Genomic DNA, 26,746 nt, shown 5'->3' on the forward strand with positions numbered 1-26,746 from the left:
CCACAGATTTCATAACAGTTATGCATCAATGTCATTCACATGCAAGACTCCGATTAGCCATTATCACCTCCGCCAAGGGAGGAGGTTATGTTTTCGTTACCGTTGGTTTGTGTGTTCGTTTGTTAGTTAGTTAGTTTGTCTGTGTGCAAAATAACTCAAAAAGTAGTAAACGGATTGGGATGAAACTTGCAGGAAAGGTTGAGAATGACACAAGTAACAAACGATTAACTTTTGGTAGTGATCCGAGAATTTTTGGGGAATTTATGAAGGATTTTTGATATTTTGGCAGGTAGGGTCATTGAACTTGGGAGTTCAGGCTGCGCGTATTTGAGGTTTGCCTGCGCGCACTAAAGTGCGTGCTCTAGTTTCTGCTGGGGCGAGGCGCGCCGTGCAGCTGAGGGTTTATGACGTAACAAAGGCTTCTATATTGGGAAATCAGGCAACTTTCAGCACACAATGCTATAAGTACGTATGGGTGGAAATCACTGATATCTCTATGGAAGAACAAGATCAGTGGTGAAAATTATTTGCATGCTTGGCGGAGGTCTGCGCTCTCAGAGCGCTTCTCTGAGCGCTTCTCTAGTACTACAGTGTGATAACCACCATCACAGACACTAGTTCTCTTTTCTCCTTGTTGTTTTCGTTACACTTCTTCATCCAACAAGTATTGTGTTTAAGAAGCTTAATTTTTAGTCACTGAAGTTCCCTACATCTTGCCTATCAGTAACATGAAAGGGCCTCATGAGAATGCCATGTGCAAGAGAAAATGTGACTACATCATGGTACTACAGTCATACAACTGTAGGTGTGTCACAAGGAAGGCATACAAATGAAAATATGAGATTGCAATGGTGGATAATCAGTTACAATAAATACTACAAGTTCCGTGTCAAAATCAGAAAGAAAAATCAGAATCAGACAAATACCTAGGAATTGGTCCTATTCAATGCAGTGTCATTGCTGATACTGAATATCTTGCCCCTTAATTGTATTTTTTTAGGCAAGTATCAATTCTGTATAAAAAAAGAAAAAAAGTTTTCTTTTATTGTTACAAGTATCACTAGAAAAAAAAAATATCATCAGCACAAAAATTTCTGCAAAGTGCAACAGGTAAATCAAGTAATTGAATGGTAGTAAGCAGCAGGATGAAGAAGAAGCATTACCTTTCGGCAGCTTGCCGCCCAGTGCAGTGTACTTGCTAGGATCCTTCAGGTAATTGACGATATCTTGAAGCTCATTCTTTGCCTCCTCAGCCTAAAGAACAATGATATAAGTAGTCATGAATGGGGGGGGGGGGGAATAAATACAAGTCACATGAAATATATGGACATGCTTGTCAAACTTGGGCACATTGTAATCAAGTCAGGACCTACACATGCATAACAGTGTTTGAATTCTTGGATTTTGTTGCTGTTTTCTGCGCTTCTTGGACTGTCATAAAATCACGGGTAGAAATAATGGCTTTGTAATCTTTGAAATAGAATGTATAACAGTCAGTTTCATTCACATTGGAGAGACACCCAGAAATTCACCAAAATTTCAAGATTATGTAAATATGTGGCATATACACAACACAGTCTCAGAATGATGACATCATGTGGTGCATATAATGAACAAAGTTTCAAACTCTTCAATGATCTATGATCGACACCTTTAATATCACTCTGTCATTCATGCACACAAATACACATAAATACAAAAAATGCATCGCTGTAGCTTCAAAAAGTTTTATTTACCCCTCTGACGTCATCAAATGTGACATCTGCCACATTCATGCTGTCCACGCTGGAGGTACCAATGATGGACACGCGGGCTGTAGAAGAAGAGAGGGGTGGAAAACACATAATACCTTGTGAGCTGAACTTACATTTTAAAAAGATTAAAAATAACATTTGTCCACTCTACCGTAAAAGTGGATATGTTCACATGAGTAATTTTTCATGCTCGGTTGGGTAAAGTGAGCTTAACAAGTTAGTAATTCTGTGGAAACACGACATTAACTACAGGAACATATGGCAAGCAATAACATTTGTGTCCTTATTATTTTCATGTTACTTTCTGGTTGCACAAGTATTCCAAGTATTCCAACACAGCAAAAATTTCCACTTATACAATACACCTGCATAATACCAGGTTAAAAGCACAGCACATATTTCACTGTGAAAGTCTTGAGCTGATGTGCTACCACATGCAAAATTGAGGAGGCATAATTGGAAGGCACTAAAGAACGTGACACCAGGACCTGACTCAGATGCTGGTCACATTCATAGCCACAAGAATGAATACGAGTAATGGCTTCATCACACCCACACAGTTGGCATGACAAACCTAGAAGTGCACCACCACACGCATGGGTGATGACAGAAAAATTCCCAGTATAAACTTACATACCACACAGTCACACTGCATGGACAAGACACAGCTGTCTTTTTATTCCCTACAAAATATGACTTGCACACGATCAATTGTAATCAGCCACTGGTTGATATTGTACAGACATATGAAACAAATAAAATCCTTGACATGCTTGCGACCATTGGACATGTGACTTACCAAAGACAGACACCATCTTGACATACAGGTAAGCCAAGACCCCAAAGACGAGGACGGTGGCCCATCCCCGGAACCTGTCCGTCTTCTTGGGCTCCTCCTTGCCCATCATGTAGCCCTCCAGGTAGCCAGTCTTGAAGGAGTCCTTGTCGGCAACCTGGTCCTCGTGGCTCGTCAGGGCATCGTCGAGCTTGTCGCGAAACTTCCTCTCTTTGGTGTCCTTTGAGGACGTAAATTTCTGAGGGGAGGAATACAAATCAAATACATTGCACTCCCATTATAACGGACATGGCTTTAACAAAACTCCAGTTACAAGGAAGTACAAATTCAGGCCGCAACGTTATCCACTCTAAGTATTTTCATTGTTCATTTGTTTGGATATAACCAAATTTCAATATAATGAAAGAAAACTGCTGGTCACGAGGACTTCGTTGTAATAAGAGTCCACTGTATCAACTTTCACGGTTTTGTTGCATTGCTGTTGATATTGTTGCTCTTAACAGATCTGTCCTGCAATACAGATATCTGATGTCAAACATTCTCCATGTGAAAAGTTGAACAACCTAGTACAACTGCTTTTTGTTTTTAGAGATGGCACACAGCAAGGAGTTCTGTATGAGGACACTCTCGGAAGGAGATGGATACAAATCATATCAACATCATCTCAGGACACTTCAGTTTCTGCCTGAAGGATAGATATTTTCTATATGATACTTTTTTTTAAATCAAATAATGGCAGTACAGCCATTTACGTGAAAACACATGAAAACCTCTCGCTTTCTCACCTTCAGAAAGGATGATAGGCCTACGTCTTCCTGGCCAGCTTTCCTGGAGGATAGTGACTTTGCTGTGGCCGCTCTCTTGGTTTTGAAACCTCTCCTCTGCTCTGTTACTGCATTTAAAACCAAATAAGACATTGGAAATCTATATTGCACATATAACAATATGAAAGTGAAAATAACTTGTGATGTACTCCATCACTTTGATCAATATGTAGTTGCTGTTTGGAGGACAGAGTACTTCATAGTTGCAGGAATTTGTTTTTAACATGTGCCTACTTCATGTTATGACAGTTTTTTTATTGTATATAGCTTGTAGCTTCATCTACAGTATGATGGAAGGTTTAATTCATTTAGAATACTCACACACAGACACACACAGACACACAAACACATGAATGAACATTTCACATTTGAATACGAAAAACTATCTATACAACAAATTTCTTTGAATATGGTATGTTGTAACTAATGTTTGTGGTGTTGAAAGTTTCATACTGAAATACTTAAAATAAAAATATGAACAAAAATCTTGATCCTAGACAAGAGAGTGGCTTTGCTTACCCCATGCCTGTGATGAACACTGGTTTGTCTGGAGGAAACTTTGCAGCAACCGGAGACTTGGTTGTGTTGGCACAGGGTGAGAGAATCTTAGATGTGATGCAGGAAAACCTAGAACAAAAAAGAGATTACTGTCAGTAATCGAAAATTAACAGACTGCACCTTACACCAGCACACTGAAGCATAGGTTCACGTTCTAAAACTACACAGCAAGTGTCAGAATCTCTATATGACTTTGCAGTCAAACCGTTCTACTGCAGTAAGGCCTATATAATGTTACTCACAAGGATATACAATATTTTTTGTATAAGAATTTTAGAGGTGAGGCAAAAGGACTGAAATTCTACACAAGTGACCTCAAAATCACATGGCCAAAGCAGCATTCAACAGTAATCTATGTCACCATTTCAAATAATTTACTGACATTAAGCTCATGACTTTCTTATACAATGCTCAATTTGGTAACATTGGATCTGAACAATTAATCCTTTGTTTCACATTCGCACAACCACCTCAGCGTGCCCAGTTCGCATTTTTGCTCAAATAGCATCAACCTGTCGAAACCGATTGATAAATTGCCAAATGCCAAAGTACAAGGACAATGAAAGCTTCACACGCTACTCCATTCCTCTCACACGTAGCTTGCATTCATTGGGTGGTGATGGAATATCAAGTGGTGTTCCTAATTTGATTTTTGAGTACTTTCTAATTTCTGTCACAGTTATGTGTGAAAAGTCACGCCTCCCAGACCTTGACAAAATGTAGCTAATGGCCATTTCAGAGAAAATAATCACAGATGAGATTTGTCAGCAAATTAACATCACAACAAAAATTGTCATTTTTTGTACAACTCGGGTCATTGCATGTCCAGCATAAAAGATTCTACAATAAGTTACACAGATTTGAAAAATAGAATTATTTCCCTAACTATGCCAATATCAGTCTAAGAATAATGTGGCACACAGGGGGTTTGCACCATCGCGCATAAAAAGGTAAGTTGCACACTACGATCATGCCCTGATCAAATATATCATACATGTACAACATTGCACCAAGGTATGTAAGTGCCCCTTCATTGTTTTTAGCCTGTCCAAGTCTACTCGCAATGCTGGAGCTAAAAATTGTCTCATCAGATAGTGGCATGTTGATATGTGTTTATTAATGAGTAAAGTCGGCCTCAACATCATGTTCACCTCTGAATGCTAAGACAAACACAAAATAAACAAACAAACAAAAGGTAAGTGATGTGCTCAGAGCTATCTCAAAAGTCATTATTGTTAACTTGTATGTCTCCCCTCCCTATCCCCGCTTCCAGCCACACCAATACTATAGACTCAAGCTATCAACAATTTTTCAAGGCACTCTTGAGGTAATCACCGTGTCTGTTTTCAAAGAAGGACTCTGCAGAGGTGTAAGAAGGTGATTGTACTCTATCCAGTCTCTCTGCTGCTTCGGTGATGGTGGGTAGTAACGTCTTCATCCAGTCTTTTGGGAGCATTTGGGCTCCAAGATCTGTCAATTTGAGCGTCACCTGCTCGGGATAAGGGGGAAATAGACAGACAGACAGGGAAAAGAAGGATAAATCTTATATATATAAATGCAGACACATAAGTATAGAGAGTGATAGAGACATGCATGTGGCGAGACATAGGGAAAGAGATGGTAGGGAAAGAGCAAGAGAGACAAAAGACAGGGAAAGATGGCCATCTCAATAACTGCTGATCAATCTTCTGGGATTGTTTAGTTACAAGTAACTGTTCAAAGTGACATATTCTTCATATCAGCTTTCTACATACAGGTTATTTCTATCATAACTCACATAAGACTCTCCCCGATATTTCGAAAAATGCAGTTATGGCTTGAACAATGTAACACTCCAGACATTACAATAAGCATGACACATTTTGATCAAATATTTCTCCAGGTTGTTTTTGTTTTTTCTTTCTTGGACAAATGATAACAATCTTTTCACATTTCCCTAAACATATTAAATTGTATCCATCGCTCTCCTTCCTTTCACATCTTTTCAGGTGTGGTTAACCAGATTTTCCAATCTGACACTGTCAAACAGGTTTCTGCAAATCATACACTTGTTCATAACCAATACAGGTAAGATCACTAATGTCATTATATTGACAACCTGGAGTTTGCATCCCAATGTCTTTATCTCAAAAGTCTTTACAAGATCGTATTGGTTAGTTCATCTTCGGCATCAGTTTATCTTCAGTATCAGCAACTTACATTATACTATGGTATATGTTCTGCCCTGGTATTGTCATAGCAACTGAAAAAGTTCCAAGGGCACATAACAGAGCAACTTTCACTTATCATAGTCATTTTATTTCATAGAGTAATACTTTGTGCTTTCAACCTTACATTTGAGAGACTGTCTGTGAAATGTGCTTCTCCTTCAGCTTTGCCTGTCTTTGTTTTTGATGATGTTTTCACTGGTGAATGATGACATCTCCTGCCAGCACTGGTTTCTGCTACCCCCTTTAGTGAATGAAACGCTGTGACGAGGTGCGGCAACGGTAGCACCAGCTGCTGTAATATTGAGTGAGCACAAAAACAGTCATTGGTTCTGGTTTAAAATCAAACATAAAAATGAAATTGTACTGTACATACAACAGACATTACAAGTAAAAAAAAAAAAAAAAAATCTTGCAGATTCTTGTATCAAAGGCATCCTCATCAGTTCATGCTCTCTCACAATGCAAACTGCCAGTCCATCACTTTGTTTGAAGCAATCCTTTGTGTAGGCAGAGCTGTATTAGGTTGGGATCTGGTATTAAAATTTGTACAATGTAGACTCCATATTGTTCTGGTCCTAGTTGGATCTAGACGTTTCTACTACTGTATAGACTGGAGTGGTGGACCCAGGGGAAAATGCACCAGGCGCGCGCCACCCCACCCCCTTTATTTTTTGTTTAAAAAGAAAAAGAAAAATGGATGGAGGGGCGCATGCGCCCCTTTTGATTTTGTAAAGGCGCTGCCCTTCCCCCCTCCCCCCCCCCCCCCCCTTTACGGAATTCCTGGATTTTTACTATTAACCCGTTGTTGTCGAGGACGGGCTGATTTTGCTACAACATGCCTTTCCCAACAGTCGTAAACTTAAGACACTTTTGCCCTCAGTCAGGACTTGTCCTCAACAGGTTAAAACACATAGAGTCTATGTTCTACGCGACAACATAAAGAGTATATCAGTTCGGGAAACCCACTCACAAGGGGGGCCCCTCCTTATAAGTAACCCGTCCCCCTTATAAGTAACCCCGTCCCCCTTACAAGTAACCCCTGGGGCACCCCTTATAAGGAGTCTCCACGCTTTTTTGCAATGCAACGCGAAAATGAAAGGACTGCGGCAATTCGCTTGATTATGTCCATAAAGCTTCACAAGTTTCCTAGTTACGCACGAAATTTGAGCAAAATCGGTTTGAGGCATCATAAAATCATGGATTTAAATGCGATGTCAAACGACCCATGCGAATGCTGAAATGCGAGCGATTACTGGCGTGAGTGTCGCCAGGCGCGGGGGCGCGGCAATGCTTGAGTGCAGACGTGGCGACTGAGTACATGTACTGAGTCGCCACGTCTGCACTCAAGCATTGCCGCGCCGCCGCGCCTGGCGACACTCACGCCAGTAATCGCTCGCATTTCAGCATTCGCATGGGTCGTTTGACATTGCATTTAAATCCATGATTTTAGATATGATGCCTCAAACCGATTTTGCTCAAATTTCGTGAGTAACTAGGAAACTTGTGAAGCTTTATGGACATAATCAAGCGAATTGCCGCAGTCCTTTCATTTTCGCGTTGCATTGCGAAAAAGCGTGGAGACTCCTTATAAGGGGTGCCCCGGGGGTTACTTATAAGGGGGACGGGGTTACTTATAAGGGGGACGGGTTACTTATAAGGAGGGGCCCCCCTTGTGAGTGGGTTTCCCGAACTGATATAACTACCATTCGATTTTTAACATTCATGGTGAATGATGATTGATGTCTGTTTAGACGTGAATAATATTAATACTACAAATAGATTCTACTTGTTTAGTTGTACTACAACTATGACACTACAACTTGTAGTGTCATTGCTCGTTACAAAATTTGTGCAGTCCATCCAAACCATCCAATTTACAAGAGACCTACCCGGCACTTGCACTCATGCAGTCATGGATGGTACCCTTGGACTGCTTGGTATTGTATTGATTCTTCTTCCAGATTCTATAACAGAATCTACGATACAATGGCGATAACATTATTAACAAGGAATCAATAAATGCACTCATCAATCATGAATCTTACACATCACTTTGCTGTGGTTGTTAATTATTTTTGCATATTTCGAGAGGCATCTGACATCACCTACATTAGATCTATATATTAGCAATACTCAAATTTGTTGCCTCCTGTAACATCATGCAATGTATTCCGTGGTCTCTTGTCACTGATAGTGGGCCAATGTTGGGAGAGCTAACAATGCAATGTTTTCTCACGGGGTACCTTCTCTCACCAGCACATGAGGATGACTGCATAATATCTAGACTGTGTACTAACCTGCGGATTCAATCCACCGATGGAGAACATCGTGTTTCAATTTCTACGTTAGATTAGAGACTATCAATAAATCAGGAGAGATCTCCGAGCCAGTCCGAGGAGGAAGTTTGTCGCTTCGAAGAGCTTGACCTTGGTGTTGGCTGTAGTGCGGACTGCGACTGTATGTTATGACGTGCGGGTTCAAGCTCAGGCGCAGGCGTCAGCTAGGATTTTGTCTGTTGGTTAGTTTTATGTAATTCAACTTCCCTGTTGTCTGTTGTGGTGTCCCTCAGAACACAACGGCCATCATGATGGGCCAGTTGTTTGGCTTTCTTTGCCCCGGTCCGTCGGCGTGCCTGCTCGGTTAGCAAGATGACGAAACACTTGTCATAGACATGTTTCATAAGTCAATACCCATGGCCACCGTACCACGGCGCTGCACCACTGTGCATTGTGTGTATGTAGTGTGTGAAGTCAGTCAGCTCCACGTACATACTGTACATGTACACATGTACCGGTACTTCGTTATCGTGTAGGCAAAACACACGCGGAGTCCGTACAATACGCGCTCGCCGCTCGCTAGTGTCGTTCACGTGGTACGTGTTCGTGTAAGTGTCGGTGGCTTCGATTCTAATAACGTTAGCGCTGTGCTGGCTGCTGGTGATCTGCAGTGATGGCTGACAATTGTTTTGCCCAAAATCAAATGCAAAAATATGGATGGATGCAAGGTACGTATACGCTCGTGAATAACCGGGCTAATAAACGTTGTATTAATGTAAGCTTCAACGGCGCTTATACTCGCAGCTCTCCCATATAAGGATCGCTTTAGTCCCACACGCTGATAAATATGTGTGGTGAGCGTGACTGCTACTCCAGTGCTAGAGACTAGACTAGATCTAGACCTAGAGTGCTATGCTTACATTAGTGCGACAGTAAACTAGAACTAGTTAATTTAGAACATTTCCATTTTCCCAGGCCCAGTAGCAGTCAGCAGCCAGATACGGAAATTGAGAATGAAAGGTCTAACCATGCAAGGTAGCCAGCGTCAAACGGTGGAATTTTGTGATAGGGCCTAAATGTACTATGAATGATGATTAATTTAAAAACTTTACCCGTCTGAGTACTCTTGACTGAGGATGACAGACAAACTAACGTTAGAAGTACAGATCCACAGCACAGCCGGCCGGCCAGACACAGTCACAGGAATGTTCAGTTTGACTGAGTTTGCCCTAACTAGACTATACACAGTCTGGTCGGGCTAAGTTTGCCCTAGAAACTATTGTATAACGTTAAAACATTGATAGATATAGAGTCTATTCTCGGCATGAAATTTTGGCAAATTGGAGCTGACGGCCGCGGCCGGCCTTTAGTGGCGTGAAATTTTCGCTAATTGCCGCAGGCGTTTAATGCATATAGATCTAGTGTAATGTAGACAAAAAAAGAACTTTAACATGCATTTTAATTTCGCGAATCTTGGCGCTCACGAAATTTGCAAAATTACAATGCACACGAACATTCCTCATTTTACAGTAACCCCATGGCACTCCTTCACACAGTCATTATACTATGCGTCTATGGGCCAGTATGGGAGCGCCTAACTGCGAAACACAGCCCGAACGCCGAATGTGAAGCGTTATAACTGTGTGCAAGGAGCGCCCTGGGGTTAGGGAGCCCCTAACCGCACCAGCGACCCTAATCCTGCCCCGACGACTTGTATGCAATTTAGTGAAGTAATCAAGTGCACTGCGATGCTTGCAATACAGTAAACAACTCATTGTTCAAAATGACACTTGGATTCGCAACGAAAAACCACATGTTGTAATACCATATTGTTGAATATTATAGGCAACTGTGTATCCCTCACCATTACCTCCGAAAACAAGATTAATCATCATCATCTCTGAGACCATCTCCACGTAGTGCGAATCGCCATTTTGAACGTGTCACGTAAATAAAATGATCTGCGCATGCGCGAATGAATATTCATTTCAGTTCTCAGCTAGCCGTCCTGTTTTTTCTTCCCACACGCATACATTGTGTATTATATATGTGCTACGTTTTATCAATATCCATACCTGATCGACAGCAAGGCTGTTAGCGCATGCGCTGTGTAAGTTGTACTACGATATGAAGTGTGGAAGGACTAGAACCTCGGATAAAATCTTTCACTGGGCTCTTAAAACAGGGAACAGATCGTATTGTAAATTCGATTTCTGCACCTTTGATTGTAAGTACATCTTATCTAACAGTATGGCTACGAATTTCAGTGTAAAACTCTGTATTTTGGTCTCTGGTCACCAAAATACTAAGCCATATCAGGTGGTACATCAATAGCCATAGGGCTGCAATGTGACCCCGACTCAGTACGGGTTGGGGTCGCTGGTGCGGTTACAGTGACCCCCAACACGTACCGTGTCGCTAGTTACAGCGCCCCACGCCGGGGTTAGGGAGCGCCCTGCGCCGGGGTTAGGGAGCACCCAGCGCTGGGGTTATGGAGCGCCCTGAGGGGAGCAAACAGAGTGGTGTCTCTGTATGGTGAAAAAAGAAACACAAATTTAAGCACGTCTAAATCATTAGAGTGTCCTATTTTACCAGCAAATGGCTTAAATTTACTTTTAAACTATACTTGTACATAAGTTCCAATTAGACCACTGTGGTTGTGCACTTGTTCATTTCCACATTGATCTCATGGTCTTGAAAAGACATTTTTCTACAAGAAGTTCATCTCCATACCTCCCATTCATTCATTCATTTTTTGAATCAACCTTTGCATGGCACTTTGCGCATCGGCGATATGAATATGCATGAAAGTTGCTATGTATTTAGCCTTTTATTATACCAGGCCCTTTTGCTGCACGCTGGGTAGTGATGAGCGAAAGGGTTCGAGTGAACGGTGAACGTGCCCATAACAGCAGAGAGCGATCAGGCGCCACACGATGTCGCACAGCAAGAATGACTGGTCAAGAGGCTACACTGCTACCGGCTAGTACCTGTGCACAGGTTTCAAATGTGTCGTACAGAGCAGTTGTTGTTCTCCCAGGTTCTTCTTGACCGAATCATTTTGATTTGAAGTCGTCAATTTGGACAGAAATGTTCAACGTACCAAGTATTCTGTTGTTAATAATTGGACCACATCTGTATGTATTCAAATTGAAGCAATTTTCAGTATTTAAGTTGACATTTGGCTGCGATACTACCCTGTGCGAGACCCAAAATCCTATTATCTGCAGCCAGAACGCTTCATGTTGGGGCTGCAGAGTAGCTGTTCTGATGTAATACATGTTCTATCTAGAACCTATATTCTGATTTGATCTGTTATTATTTCATGTTGTGCAGTAACTATACACAGCCCTGTCGTTGTACACAAGTGTTGCACACTATTTGGTCGGGCTAGTTATTGTCATTTATATTTGCTGTTTGAAATTGTATGAATGACCATGAATCGATATATTCTTCATACTGCTACTTCTAGACAGTAAAATTGAAGACTGAAAGAGAATAGACAGAAAAATACTCCCAGTCACCATGACTACCATGTACCTACAGTGTATCTTTGCTGCATACTGTATCGTGTGTATGTACGGTACATATTATTGTATATAGGCTATTTAAGCCCTATATTCTATGTACATGTATATGTATAAATGTATAGGATATGAAGATTTTATGTTATTGTAACATGAAATAATGAGATGCTGTATTGTGTTCACTACTGAATGTCATTCTCACAGGGAAAGGCCTAGGAAGAACTGAATCAGGGATAACTGATGCCATCAAACCAAAACTTAAGTTTGACACTGCAGGGGTAAGTAAAATATAGGAGAGGTAATAACTTCAATGCATGTGTACTGTAGTCTGGATAATGTACACTCTGAACCTTGCTTCCTGCACCTTTTCTTCTTCTTCTTTTTCTTCTTCTTCTTCTTTTCTTGTGGGCAATGTGCATAACAGTCTCTTTTCTTTAAAAAAAAAAAACAAAGAAAAGAAAAAGTAAACCAGGGAAAGGATTAAACAAATCCCTTCTCATTTTTGCCAAATAGATTTGATTTGTTGGTAGTAGAAATACCAATCTATACACGTTAAAGATTCTGTTTACCTTTGGGAGCAGTGATTTAAAAAATGTTCAAGATATCACATTTGATGCATATGTGTAGGTCTGGTGTATCGCAAAACACCCTAACATATAAGATTTCTGCAATAAAGCCTAAAATATAGGGAGATATCACTATTTTTCTCAATAAACCATAACTGTAGACGGTTTAGTCTGAAAACATTTTTATTATATCTATTGTTCACATTTTGTTTATTTAACAGTACTTTACATCGATTATACATATTCAAATTTTTACAGTGGTTTTATCCCTAATTCACATTTTAGAACTATTTCAAATTTTGCCTTTAAAGGGACTGTACAGTATTGGTTGAGGTGGGGATTCGTGTTTTGAACATTCCTAAGTGAGGTAATGAGAAACCTCTTATGAAATATGAAAGAGCATGTAATTTTAAGAAGGATTCAAGATTTATTCGATGAAAATTGGTTTTCAAATGGCTGAGATATCCAAAAAAGTGATAATGATAAATAAAAGGCGACAGGCCACGCCTTTTATTAGGATCTCTTTGTTTCACCTTGTTTTTGGATATCTCAGCCATTTCAAAACCGATTTTCATCAAATAAACTTTTGATACCCCTTAGAATTGCGTGCTCTTTGACATCACATAAAGTGGTTTCTGAATATCTCGCGAAACGTTAAAAGCTAAATCCTCACCCCGACCGGAACTGTACACACCCTTTAATTGGTATTAAGGCATCATAAATTTACCTTACCCATGGTGGTATACTGTGTTTTCTTCATGCAGATGGGACACAATGCAGGGGAGCAATTCTCTTTCCACTGGTGGGATCATGTCTTCAATTCAGCAGCCAAGAACATCTCTGTCAAAAACAGTGAGGTAAAGTACTGCACTTCAGTACTAGTTTGATCTCTTTCAGGATGAGAAGCTGTTCAATCTTTGGTTCATTCCCAACGTCGAATGGCTTGCCACTTTGAAAATTAGCTGAAAGACCATGCAAACCAGAGGCATAATTTCTGATGACTTACGCTCATTTTCGGGTTAGGGAAAAAACTAAACTGAGACTGGCATCTGTACTGCCATTAAAAGGACTTATCTTGCTGGAGCGGTGACACGACATTTGCTCCTCCGACAACTGCTCTGGTCTTATTTTCTCCAAGGACTTAGGGTAAGGGTTAGGGTTGTGATAGAATTTTAGGTTTAGTTTGATGTGAGGATTAGGATTAAGGTTAGGGTTATGCTTTGGGTGGAATTTATATTTGACTTAGCGTGCAAATATTTCATGGGAGCAATTGTCACAGGAGCAAATGTCATAGAACCCACTGGAGGAGACGTCGCTGTGACTCGTGCGACTCAAAAGACCAAGAACTGGCTTGCACTTTCACCAAGAAGGCGACTACAGGGCGATGTCTAAGACATCTCCAAACAAACTTACAACCCAGAAGTCACAGGAATGTCACTGCAACATCTCCAGACTATGTCTTCTCTCCGCGACATCTCCACTGCGCCGCTGATAGGTCACCATGAGTTTTTGCAAGTTTCCAAGCCAGTGAGATGCCCACTTTAGTTTGGGTAGAATTAAACATCCAAGCTGGACTGACATCAGTCTCTACAGTCAGCATGATTCAATCTTCTCCATCAAGTTTTCCACATTTTAACCCGAACCAGGCCGGGCTTTTTTGGGTGTTCTGTGGCCGGGGAGGGGTTGATTCAACCAACCCCCCCCCCCCCCCCCCCCCCCGAGATTTCGGCCATCGATCGCGCAATCGCACAACAATTAATTATGCTAATATATGCATAAAATCATACGTTTTGCTCTAAATCAGAAATTAAAGCTCCTAGAATCCTAGTTTTTGGTGAAAACATTCTTTGTAGCATAATTTCTTATGTATTTTATTGTTTTGTGTATTTCTTTGTTTTTTCGACTTTTGTTTTATCATTTTTTTTCCAAAAAATTTATGAAAGAACCTATTTCAAGCATTATTATGCTAAAATTAATTAGTTTCAGTCTATAAAAGTGAAAATAATCATATCTTTATGAATAAGAAGACAAAACTCCATTTGCGTACACTTTATACACAAAATCACGTTTTTGAGCCATTTTCGGTCTGACAGGCATGTATAAAACGTCATGCAGCATTGTAACGGTATGCAAAAATGGTGTCAAAAGATGCGCGAGACTTGAAAGTAAAAAGTCAGCGAACGGCACGGTCAAAAAATTTCGCGCGGCGGAGTAGTCGCGAAAAATGTCGAGGGGGGGTTGATTCAACCCCCCCCCCCCCGGCCTTTTTAGGGTTAAGAATGAATAGCAGGTAGCAAAAGTGAACAACAAATGGTAACATAATGATTGTGTAAGATTAGTGAACAGCTATTGTACAGATTCTTGATTTTGGTTATGCATACTTTTAACCCCTCTGAACTAAGTAAGTAAACGATAATTCACACATGCTAAGTTGGTACTGTATGTACACTTTCCAGCAGTTCCTCTCTCTTTCCTCCCTCTTTGTCCTAATTACTGTATACGCGGTTATTTTCGCGAGGGTTTTATTTTCGCAAATTTCACGAGTTTCGGGCTGATCGCGAAATTAAAAGCACGCGAAAATTTTACCCCGTCATACCTTATGTACAAATCGATGACAAAATGCATCCAACGCTGGCCAGACCAACGCGGCTGTTACACCGGCCAGTACATACACACACTCCTACTAGTACAGGGGAAACTCGGTATAACGAACACTGCTATAACGAGATATCGGTTATTACGAGGAAATTTTCCCGGTCCCAAATTTCCTTCCACACAAGTCTATGTAAAATGCTACTCTTATAGCGAGATCGGCTATAACGAAATAACTGCTATAACGAGATAAATTTTGTGACTTCCAAACAAAGAAAAACATAGCCAATCAAACCTGATATAGCGAGGTAAAGCAAAATGTCTTCGGGTAAAGCTTTACTTCGCCTGTGCTATCATGTTCCGAGATTGTAAAGCTCGATGCGCCAAAAACTGTCCTGTACACACATATTTTCTTCAGTTCACTCTACAGCTAGCACCGCATGTTGTTCGTGTATACCATGTGTGTGTGCGCGCGCACTGATACATGCAGAAAATATGGTGGGACGGCCGTATACATGACATCATCATGACGTTTAGCAAATGTGAGGCGATCTGATGCTGTGATTGGCTTTCTATGTAGGGAATTCCCCATCTTCACACACACACAGTCATAATGTCCATACAGAATGTGTCACACACACACACACAGCATTGTGCAGACCATATTCAAGCTTTACACACACCCATACCATATCCACACACCAATTCACAGACGATCTTCACACAATCGCAAGCTATATAGATTTACAAATTCAAACATGAACAATTAATAAGAAAAACATTCTTGATATCGAATTTCATTGGCGAAAAAAACATCTTCTTACCCATAAAGGTGAGTAATTACCTCACATACATTACCAAGATATCAGTATTGATTGAAAGATGATGGGTAGTCCCACATGTGCAAATTAATGTCTTTATGTTATGCTTTCTTTTATGCCTACTGATATAACGAGATATCGGCTATAACGAGGAAAACGACTCGGTCCCGACCATCTCGTTATATCGAGTTTCCACTGTACGTACGCTATGGGGCTGCGGACTGTAGCATTTAGGATCACGACAGAGTAGAATCGCGGACAAATATCAACTTGATATCAAAAAATTTCTTCAATTTGAAGACTTACCAGTAAAGTTAAAGTATTGACAGCAGGGTTCGTGCAACGTTTGGTTCTGCCAATAGTCCCTTTCTGTTCAAATTGATGACCTAATGTGACTCGGTCAAGAGGAACCTGGGAGAGCTTGAGAGCCATGCTGAATTGACGGCCAGCGCATGTGCACACATCACATGCGCACACATCACATGCGCACAAATTTACAGATTTCTGTGTGAGTATGCGCTGGCCGTCAATTCAGTGTAGCTCTCCCAGGTTCCTCTGGACCGAGTCACATTAAGTCATCAATTCGAACAGAAAGGGACTATTGGCAGGACCAAACGTTGCACGAACCCTGTTTTCAATACTTCATCTTTACAAGTAAGTCTTCAAATTGAAAATTTTTTCGATTTCAAGTCGATATTTGTCTGCGATATTCCCCTGTCATGATCCTGAATGCTACAGTCCGCGGCCCCATTATACGCTATGCGTACGGGGCTGCTAGTCGCAGTTACGTGCTACGTTTGCCTACGCGAACGAACACCGGCTCGACGTGGTTGGGTGAGGCCAAGGGATGCATGTAAAACTTTAGCTAGCGCTAGCGCAGCTCTGAAAATTTGTCATCTACATTTTGTTGCAACATTTGGTAGGTACTTGTGATTGCCGTGTGTGACTGTCTCACTGCAAGTTCCCGTAATTGTTTCATTTTATAAATCTTGTACTGTGTCTTTTCTATTGTCATGTTTGGGAAGTCACAATGCAAATGGAAAAACATTACGAGTATACGTTGGCAAGTGTTTGAACGTGTTTCTCGGGCTTTGCAGTAGACCGTACTACTAACGTTACTAGTATCAATCGCGAATTTAACAACACGCGAAAATGCCACTGATACCGCGATTCGCGAAAATATTTGCGTATACAGTATTCATTACATGAGGGCATACTCATTCTTTCAAACCCTTATACAGGAAGGCGTGAAGGTCAGCTTAAAAGGAAGCAAGGACGACCTCATATCAAACAAGCGAAAGACATCAAAAGTCAAAGCAAAGTCTCTTCTTTATGGATCATTTGTGAAGGTATGTGACAATATGCACTCACTTTCTACACATTTGTGCCAATCAGCCTGATAAGATAAAGCCTGATGAAAAAATGCCAAGCATTGATTATATATGATTAAGTTCTTCAGACAAATCTAAGCTTCCCAGGAGGTATTTCAAATTATCCCACTTTATTTCTCAAAACCTACCACATACATGAACCAAACTGTCAAGCAAAGACAGAGAAGGTTCTATTCTACATTGTATTTGTTACTTTGCAGCATTTTTGAAAGCTTTTTGCTCTGTAGAACAAAACAAAAAAGTTAGGATAATAAAAAGAAATGCATTACAAATACAGTGGGAGTGTCTCTGTACATAGAGCAGGACAAGGTCTTAATGACTACATTTCTTGAATTCCAGAGCATTTGAATTAAACATCCTCTCTTCCCTCTTCTTCGATGTTATCGTGTTACTCAATTATTACCAGCTTTGACTAGATGAATTTTGCGGTATATTCGTACAGCATGTAGCCATAGCTATGTAATCAAGGTTTTCCTTTCTGATGTTCCATTATGTGGACTTGCTGTAATAGGAACCACCTTAAAAAGCCATCAATTGATATGTGTTTAGAATGTATAGTACAATTCTTCTGCTGTTTTTTTAACCTTAATTCTTATTTAGCATTCTTAGTATGTGCACCTTTCCCAGTTCTTAGCCAAGCTGTAATGTTTGCTTTCAAAAAGCTCTATGTACTTTGCATCAATGTTTTCTGTGGTATGCAGTGTTTTGTAGCCCTTCCCTTGGGTCTCCCAAGGGAAACAGGGAATGCAATTTACTCTCACAGTGGCGGATCCAGAGGGGGGCGCAACTGGCGCACCCCCCTTTAATTTTCGTTAAAAACAAAGAAAATAAAAATAAAAAATGAAATGAAACCCGGAAGTGGCACCAGAAATATTAGTCACGCCCCCCCCCCCCCCCCCCTTTACAGAATTCCCGGATCCGCCCCTGCTCTCACCAAATATGCTCACTGCAACTGATACTTCAATTCACATTTGATTGTCTTTGTCACAGCATGGCACCATGAAGGCAGATGGATTGATCTCCCAGGAGAAAACCTCACTGTCATCCTCATCAGATGACAGTGAGAGTGACGAAGATCCACCAGAGTCCTACGAGGGCAATGACGAAAGATTGTACAAAGCTTGTGGAGGGAGGACTGCCCACAAGTAATTCCTTACTTCACATTTCCGTTTAATATTTGTGAATCAAATACAGTGCACTCCCATTTTAATGAACATGGTTTATGATAACAGACGTATCATCACAACGAAATAAAGATTCATGTCCCAAAATATATCTATTCATCTGTACACAATATACTGTTTGGTTAATGAAATTTTGATAAATGAAAGAAAACCGCTGGTACCGAGGACTTGGCTATAACAGGGGTACACTGTATCTAATTGCCTACATAATTGTGTCCATAACAACCAAAATGGAATTTGGGGACAGAACACTGAAACCATAATCCTGTGAGTGCAGTAGTTTATCATGAAGAATGAGCAGGCAAAGCAAGTATCATTGGCCCGAATTCACGAAGGTGGTACAAATGAAACCATGGTCTAAACCGTAGACAAAAACATGGAGCGCCAAGTGTCGCATGGAATATTTCGTTACGAAATCAGTCATTTCGTCGATGAAATTATTATTTTGTAATGAAATGACAACATTTTGTAACTAAATGAACATTTCGTCCACGAAATAATAATTTCGTTAACCAAACGGTCACTTTGTCGACGAAATGACCAATTTCGTAACGAAGTATTCCGTGCGACATTTGGCGCTCCATGGTTTTTGTCCGTGGTTTAAACCATGATTTCATTTGTACCACCTTCGTGAATTCGGGCCATTGAGTTTAGATCCATGTGAGTTGCATGTATGATAGCAAAACAGCAAATAACTATTCCTCCAGTCAACTATGACAATTAAAATCAAGTTCACGTTCTTGTTGCTCTGTTCTAGAAATCTTCAAATCAAACGAAGGCATACACATTGTATGTATGTAAAAAGGCAGTCTTGTAGTCTAATTTGTGAATATGGGACAGGCATGTGAAGTGTAATACATCTGTACAATGTGTTGTCATTTCAGATCAGATTCCCTTATGGGAACTTGGGGTTATGAGGCTATCTTTTATGCAAACCAAGGTTTTAAGATTGGGGAGCACTTCATTTAAAACTTTGGTATCATCTTTTGTGGTTTCTTCTCAGGGGAGCCAGGCATGGGCTTCATCTGTCTGGTAAGTTGAAACGAATCCAGATGCAAGAGAATCGTCATGGCAACCGCATCCAGGGGGAAGACCAAGTAGCGAACGTGGAAACAGAGATGGAAGCTGATGATAGCAGAGGTTTGAAGAGAAAGGAGGATGGGGGAGACTCTGTCAGAAGAAGAGAAAAGAAAGAAAGGAGAAAGAAGAGGAAACATGATGAGACAGCAGCAGCACAAGACAGTCAAGAAGTTCAATGGAATTATGATAGAACTGGTGAAGAGATGGAGGATTGTGTTGATGGAGAAGTGGTGGCAGTGGATGGGATAGAAGAGGAAATGCCAAAGAAGAAATCAAAAAAGAAAAAAAAGAAACATAAAAGCAGTAGAGAAGAGGATATTAAGAATGATGGACTTCACACAGAGGAGACCTCAAAAAGACTTGATGACAGTTTTGGTGTTGAAAGGAGTGAGTTAGAAATGACCAAACAGCATGAGAAAGTGGTAGGTGATTACAATTGTCAGACATCTAGTGCCATGGAAGTTACGTCATACAAGAAGACAAGTGAGATACAAGTCAGTGATGTAATGGTGTCAAACGAAGATGAAATGCCCATCAAAAGGAAGAAAAAGTTCAAGAAAAATAAGAGGAAATCCAAAGAGCATAACGATCGTAGTAAATCTCCCGGAGACGATGAAGTGGGAGAAGTAGTTGATATAATGGAGATAGCCAAGAGGAAGAAATATGTGGGTAGTGATGATGCAAGGAAAGATGAGAGTATTACCCGAACAAAGAAAAAGAAGAGTAAGAAGAATGCAAGATGACAGTTCTGCATAATGGGTGAGCACTTACAGCAAAGTGTAGATGGGCTACAGTAGTGCATTTCATACCTGTAGACTGCCTGGATGTAAAATTACAGTTTTCCTCCCGAGGTGTGTTAAATGCAGTGAAGATTAAACCTCACTCTTTAAAGGTACTGTTTACCATTGGGAGCAGTGATTTAAAGAATGTTTGAGTTATCACATTTGATGCATATGTGTAGGTCAGTTGTATCACAAAACATCCTACCATATAAACATTTTGTAATAAAGCCTAAAATATAAGGAGATATCACTATTTTTCTCACTAAACCATAACTGTAGACGGCTAAGTCTAGAAACAATTACTGTTGTTCACATTTTGTGTATTTAACAATTAAGATTGATTGGTGATTAACTTTTTTACACTGGTTGTTTCTATCCCCAACTCACATTTCAGAACCACTTTCAAGCACTAAAGCTGGGTTTTAGATTCATCTGCAAATGGTAAACAATGCCTTTATCATATCTGTTCTTTCAAGTACATGAGGCAAAGTCAGCACCTCTTGCATTTTAACTTAATTAGGCATTGGAGAGAGATTGTGTTTTGCCGTCATAATGATTAAATCTAATCAGTGACAACACTTTGTAAAAGCTTCTGACATGAAACTAGGAACATTCTGATAGCATTAATAATTTTCATTTAAATATGAAAAAATTCCACCAATTTATGCAAAAATACTTGTTTCTCTGGGGCAACTCCCAAAGCAATACCAGCGACAAAATTGGTGCCATTTGCCATGTTCTATATTTGTGTCTTAATGACAATATCGCCTTGGAAAACATCATTCAAAACAGTTGTGGTATATGACAACATTGGTGAAGTTGGTACACATGAGTCCCATCTGTAATTGAACCCTTGTGATGTTTAAAATCAAACACAAGTGTATCGCACATACCAAGCAAAGTCATTTTGTGATGCATTTGGCTGTTGTCCAAATCATCTGGGTGGTATCAGAAAATGTAGTTCACTTAGATTTCTATGGAATGCGGATGGCGCTGTACATGGGAAATTTGAACTTAGAAACTGAAATGGGAATTGACCATTGTGCTCAGGAACATGGTACACTGTAAAGTCAGTGGTGATTTCAAATTCTGGCTGGGAACAGGTTAACTGCAAAGATATGATGCAGGCAATGCCTATTATAACAAAAAGCCTTGGGACTGGCAGTTGTTTTTTTCAATTGAAATTTATTTATAGCCAAACAAATAGATTACCAGTATACAAAGATATATGGAATATAATTTTTGGACCAGAATTTTTACTTTGAAATGTTGTAATGAAATTTCATTATATCCGTGTTTGTTAAAACGAGAGTGCTCTATATTGTTCTTCAAAATGTCATTCCTGCATTTACTCACATTTTCAGTGACAGACTTTCCAGAAGTGTCAGTTGCTCAGTGCTGAGAAATTTGGCACGAGTAGCTGTGAATATGTACATGTAGTGTTCTTTCATTGTATTGAAATGTCATTAAAGCCAAACAAATAAATTAAAATACATGGAAAAAATTTTCAGGCCAGAATTTTTACTTTGTAATGAACTTTCATTGTAACCGTGTAAATTTGGCATAGGTAACCTTGATTATACAATGTACACGTATAATGCAGCACAACAGGATGGCCAGATCTGTCTACCTCATTGTACTACGTGTATCATGTTTATTAGGGAATGCACTATTTCTTGGTATCTTTGCATTCATTCTTTGTAACATCACAGTACAAATTTTAATTGTATTTGAAAAGGGATACAAAGTAGTATAGGTTCAAGTTAATGAATAATTGAAGAAAATACAGAGAACAAGAGGAAAATTTACTGCAGTTTCCATAATGAGAACAATGTCAATCACATGTATAATTGTAGTTGTCTACAGTGTGAAACCGGAGAGGTGTGACTTTGTCTGTTAGTCATATGCAGTTACATTGTACACCCTCTTACAAAATGTTTATGGATGTATTGCCACATGCAGTCCAGAAAAGAATTAATATAAATGTATCCAGTATCCAATCATTTACAATATACAATATGTCAATAGTGTGTGTTTGATTTTTGGTGGTGTCTGAAAGTGTTTGAAGGTGTGTACAGCTGTATCAGTGTATGAGTCAGTCATGGAGACCTTTTCGGCTGGAGAGAGAGAGAGAGAGAGAGAGAGAGAGAGGGAGAGAGAGAAAGCAGCAACACCCTGAAGTATGGATAGTTGTAGAGCAACTTGGCATTGGTTAACGGTTAATTCAGAAATGTATGTTCTTCTTCATCTTCAGTAATCATGAAGATAAATTTAACTTGTGTGTCTGTTTTGAGTTGGAATGTGGCCCTACTCAGAGGCTTTTGTGAGATGGACTGTGAGAAGATTAAGGGGGAGGGAATGGGGCAGGTCCGTGTGCATTGAAAATCTGAGCAAAAGTTTTAAACACTGTTACCCCAAAGATCTTCCACAGTTTGATCCATATCGACTGAAACATACGGGAGTGGAATTTGGTTGTAATGTAGACCTATAAGTTGCGTGTTATTCACATACAACAGCGCCCCACCGCTCTGCTTCATCCAGATTTGGCAATGTTGGGAACCTGGCCATGAGCCAGTGTTGAGATTGCGACACACTTGTAGGGAAAGCGATCGTGAACTTGTACTGTTGGAACCATCTTGGTGCGCTATTTTGGAGATAAAAGCTGCTTAAAGATCCATTTCAAAATTGTCTTTCATTGCTCAGTGTGCTCGGAGCTGGAGAAGGCGATAAAAAGCACAACAACACCAATCACACACATACTTGTGATCTGAACAAGCTGACATCCAACACCGAAAATTCACTTCCTCGCAACTGGGAAAACAACTATAGGGCCTACATGTATAGAGATATCTCACTATATGCATGTTTTCCAACATATAGGCCTTACCTATATCGGCATTCGTTTACAGTTTTAAAGCTCATGCTCTTCAGCAAACATTTGTAGCCTTGTTTCATCCATAGCTTGAATTGTCCATCAAATTTCATTGCATCTATAGATTTTATTACCGTTATAATCATCAAGAAGAATGAGGGTGTTTTTTCCTTAAATGATTTTCAATGACGCAAACCACTTTAAATGGGAAGGCTAGTAACTGATCAGTGGGAAATCAGTGCGATTGCTGGGGGATGATTGTTCCAATTCTTGTGGGATTCATTTAAGAGTACATTGTATATTTATTGTTGTGTGGAAATGATTTGCTTCAGAACAGTCTCATATTCAAGTAAGGTGCAGCTTAATGCCCCGTCACTGACCAGGCATTCTAACCTGGAAACATTAAGCTGCACGTTACTTGTAATATGAGACCATTCTGAAGCAAATAATTTTCATAGATCTATAATGTACTCTTGAATGAATCCCATAAGGATTGGAACAATCATCTCCCAGCATTTTCACTGATTCTCACTGATCAGTTACTAGCCTTCCCCTTTAATATTGATATACAATGTACTTATTTTTGCTCACTTCGTCCCTCACCACATCCCACTCGCTCACAGCAGCCAACAGCAGCTCTCCTTCGACTATTTAACATCCCCTTCCACCACCCCACCCCTCCCACTCCCCACCCCACCCCATCTTTCCAGGCCTTACTCTCCATCTCAATCGCTGTACCTCTTCCCTCGACGCACAAACAGCGACCCATGTCTTGCGTTCCTCGGCACGGACAGGGTTAAAGAGCGAGGAGGAAGGGGTACAGTCATTACTGTCGGGCCAAAGTTTCTGTTGTTGTCATGTATAAAAACAAGTGGGAACAAGTTGTTCGCATACTTGCCATCGAAGGACGCTCTCTCGTTTGACGTGCTGGGTATGTTCAGAGTGAGTATAATTGATATAGGCAACAAGTTCATTTTAGAATTACGGTATTCCTTCAACATGGGACACCTATTATTTTTATGGTTATGGAGAGAGTATCATTATGCGGATCGATGTACTTTCTTTCGTGTTGTGTCGATTTTCCTTTGTATTCCATTTCATTTGGTATTTGTCTTTTATTGCATTCATTTGTTGGTTGCAAATCTTAGAAATAGTGTTCCAAGCGCAGATGTGTTTCCGCAGCCATAACATGGCATCTATATTGTTCATAACAACATGAGTCATGCATATCAAAATTTTGGTGTTGTGTTAAAATGACAGCTATATTATCATAGATCAATAGCTATCAAATCTCATCGATAAAGCGAATAATTGTTTCCTCGTCACGGGGAACTCGTTAAAACGAAAAATCATGATTTTTTTTTTTAATCCAGCCACATCTTAGAGTTTGTTATTGTTGCACTTTGCCTCTTCGTGGATGTTCCTTCCAAACAATGGTAGCGTTTTGATGGCAGTGTTGTTTTGCATAAGATACCACAGTCAAGAATCATCTGAGCACACGATGTATATGCTGACAGACGTGAGAACATCGCTTCGTCTCATTTGAAGTAACTTCATCTAAAGAGTTTGATGAGCTATAGTCTCTATCTTCTGTAACTGTGTGGTAATTTATAGCAGTCAATTAAACGCAACATCCCAAGTCTGTGTTTTGTGTATAGCTAATGAATATATCGTCACCAGCGTAATGAAGTTCTGACACGTAATGGCTGACTCTTTCCTTCATAGAAATTGCTCGCTGTGTCTTCTGCCTTTGTGAGCTAGCTCCAGAGTTACCCTTCCGAAGGTTTCTCCCCTATAAACCGTCGTATACAGCACACCCCAGGGATGTCTCTCCAAACTGTCTCCAATGCCCCAGTCTATCCCCGACAAAGGTGAGAGATAACCACGGACTAAAAAAAAACAAACACAAAAAACAAAAACAAAACAAACAAATCAGAACAAAAACCCGTATATAATACAAGTGTATGTCTGTGTGGAAATAATAACAGCATGGGATAATTTACTTTGCGCAGCCCTTCCTAGCTGCATCGGTGATAAAAGGATTCCTTTTATTTTCCTCCCTTTTCGAAATCTAATAATTCATAGAGTGACCCTGCAATGGCAAAGGTGAAAGTTCCAATTCCACATGTTCAAGTTGACATTATTGTGAGTGATATCAAATGGGCAGAATAATACGAGTTTCATCAGAATCCCGCCTGAAACCATAAAGATATGACATATTGTTTCACATGATTTCACTAAAGTGAAGAACAACTCTTTGAACGGAACTGCATGATATACAAATTGCAGGAGGTGATGCGTCATCCTACAAAGTCTCCAACTGAATTAAGTCCCCTCCCCAAAAGGAAAAAAAAATAATTCTAGACAAGAAATACCAGCAAGACCGACACACTATTAAAGCCCCATGATGTAATGTCGAACTCGTGAGTCGTTTTTGCCTAGCGTCGAACTCCCGGGCCTTTTTGCGTATAAAAAGTGACGAACTCATGGGCCTTTTTTTTCAATGTCGAACTCGTTGGCTGTATGACTCGTGGGTGTCGGTCTTGTGGGATGACCCTTGAGGAACAAGGCTATAGATTATACCGTGTATACTATTGCGTTGTATTGCCATCATCAAAATGGAACGAAACGTTGTGTATGGAGCGTTTTCAAGAGATCTGAAGACAAAGACATTAGCTTGACAACATTTTGATTTCTCAGTGTCAAATGCACAGACGAATGTAAAATTAGTTTGAGTACATTACGTTTTGCATGATCATTCTCCGTCAATTCCGGAGGCATCCATAAACTTGGTCATGATGACAATAATGATCAACTTCACAAAAGGAAAGAAAGGAAAAGGAAAGAAGAAGAAAGAAAGAAAAAGGAAAGAAAGGAAGCCATAAAGAAACTAGAGAAAGGAGGAGGAGGAGGAGAAGGAGAAAGTCTTATCTTGGACTACATATTTTTTTTCGAAGAGTTGTTACGAGATTTTCTTATTGTTATCGACAGCTTAGCATACCCTGTTCTGACTTAGGAAGTGACTCAAATCGTAACCATGTCTACCTACAGTCCCCTTTGTCTTGCGACATGTTGAAAGGGACGGTGAACAATCTATTGTTGCTGGCATGAGTTGATTTGTTTTTATTGGGCCCCCAGGAACAAGCACCCTGGAGCGAAGCCGGGAAATGCCCAAACCATCGAGGAAAACAGAGCTTGCAGCGGTGCCAAGATAGGTAAATAATTGTCTGGTCGAGGCTCACCGTAGAAGTAGGTCACAGTACTTGAAATCACTATGGTAACAGCTGAAAATTATCAGTTATTGTTTTAATCTAAGCTCATCAACTCATCATTTGCGTATCATATTAATTGACTGTCCGACCTATAGACGTGTTTTGCAGAAAGTATCACAATTTCATAACTTCCCTAACGTTTTAACGAATTTCGTCAAATTTTCACTATTGTCCTTATACAATTTACTCTTTTTTTTATCAGACTAACTTTGAGCAGGTACGAAATTCCCCTTTTATTTTG

At 40.1% G+C, this 26,746-nt stretch overlaps 2 protein-coding genes across 5 annotated transcripts in view; one reads left to right on the top strand and one right to left on the bottom strand.

Annotated features, from left to right (window-relative positions):
- Positions 1 to 9,507, bottom strand: part of LOC139726718 (ATP-dependent zinc metalloprotease YME1L1-like) — a 29,002-nt gene extending 19,495 nt beyond the window's left edge. Inside the window, exons 1-8 of one of the 3 annotated variants that reach the window (XM_071637706.1) lie at positions 8,440 to 9,507; positions 6,267 to 6,431; positions 5,268 to 5,421; positions 3,894 to 4,001; positions 3,336 to 3,442; positions 2,554 to 2,788; positions 1,737 to 1,813; positions 1,164 to 1,254 (exon numbers count right to left, since the gene is read on the bottom strand). In XM_071637706.1, the coding sequence (XP_071493807.1) occupies positions 1,164 to 1,254; positions 1,737 to 1,813; positions 2,554 to 2,788; positions 3,336 to 3,442; positions 3,894 to 4,001; positions 5,268 to 5,421; positions 6,267 to 6,431; positions 8,440 to 8,469 (967 nt within the window). In that variant the 5' untranslated portion in view covers positions 8,470 to 9,507. Of the gene's footprint in view, positions 1 to 1,163; positions 1,255 to 1,736; positions 1,814 to 2,553; positions 2,789 to 3,335; positions 3,443 to 3,893; positions 4,002 to 5,267; positions 5,422 to 6,266; positions 6,435 to 8,031; positions 8,118 to 8,439 lie in introns of those variants that run through there. The other 2 variants (XM_071637704.1, XM_071637707.1) reach the window with 2 other exon arrangements.
- On the top strand, positions 9,051 to 21,449 carry LOC139726719 (uncharacterized). Of its 2 annotated transcripts, none has more exons than XM_071637709.1 (6): positions 9,051 to 9,146; positions 12,150 to 12,223; positions 13,276 to 13,368; positions 17,166 to 17,273; positions 18,306 to 18,460; positions 19,503 to 21,449. In XM_071637709.1, exons 1-6 carry the CDS (start codon positions 9,092 to 9,094, stop codon positions 20,320 to 20,322), a joined length of 1,305 nt encoding a protein of 434 aa, XP_071493810.1. In that variant the 5' UTR covers positions 9,051 to 9,091; the 3' UTR covers positions 20,323 to 21,449. The 2 variants fall into 2 exon arrangements, with proteins under 2 accessions (XP_071493810.1, XP_071493809.1); XM_071637708.1 differs by lacking the exon at positions 9,051 to 9,146 and adding an exon at positions 10,545 to 10,645.
- Positions 21,450 to 26,746: the final 5,297 nt, after the last annotated feature.

The sequence above is a fragment of the Diadema antillarum genome, unplaced genomic scaffold (genome assembly GCF_040938485.1).
Source record: "Diadema antillarum isolate AM-2024a unplaced genomic scaffold, OU_Dant_1.0 seq00000097_RagTag, whole genome shotgun sequence".
In the NCBI taxonomy this organism is placed as follows: domain Eukaryota; kingdom Metazoa; phylum Echinodermata; class Echinoidea; order Diadematoida; family Diadematidae; genus Diadema; species Diadema antillarum.

Bases quoted from the DNA above. Each gene is read 5' to 3' on its own strand.
- LOC139726719 (XM_071637708.1), top strand. From the start codon at position 10,546: ATGAAGTGTGGAAGGACTAGAACCTCGGATAAAATCTTTCACTGGGCT. The intron at 12,224-13,275 runs GTAAGTAAAATA...TTCTTCATGCAG, and splicing joins TTAAGTTTGACACTGCAGGG to ATGGGACACAATGCAGGGGA. The intron at 17,274-18,305 runs GTATGTGACAAT...TCTTTGTCACAG, and splicing joins TTTATGGATCATTTGTGAAG to CATGGCACCATGAAGGCAGA.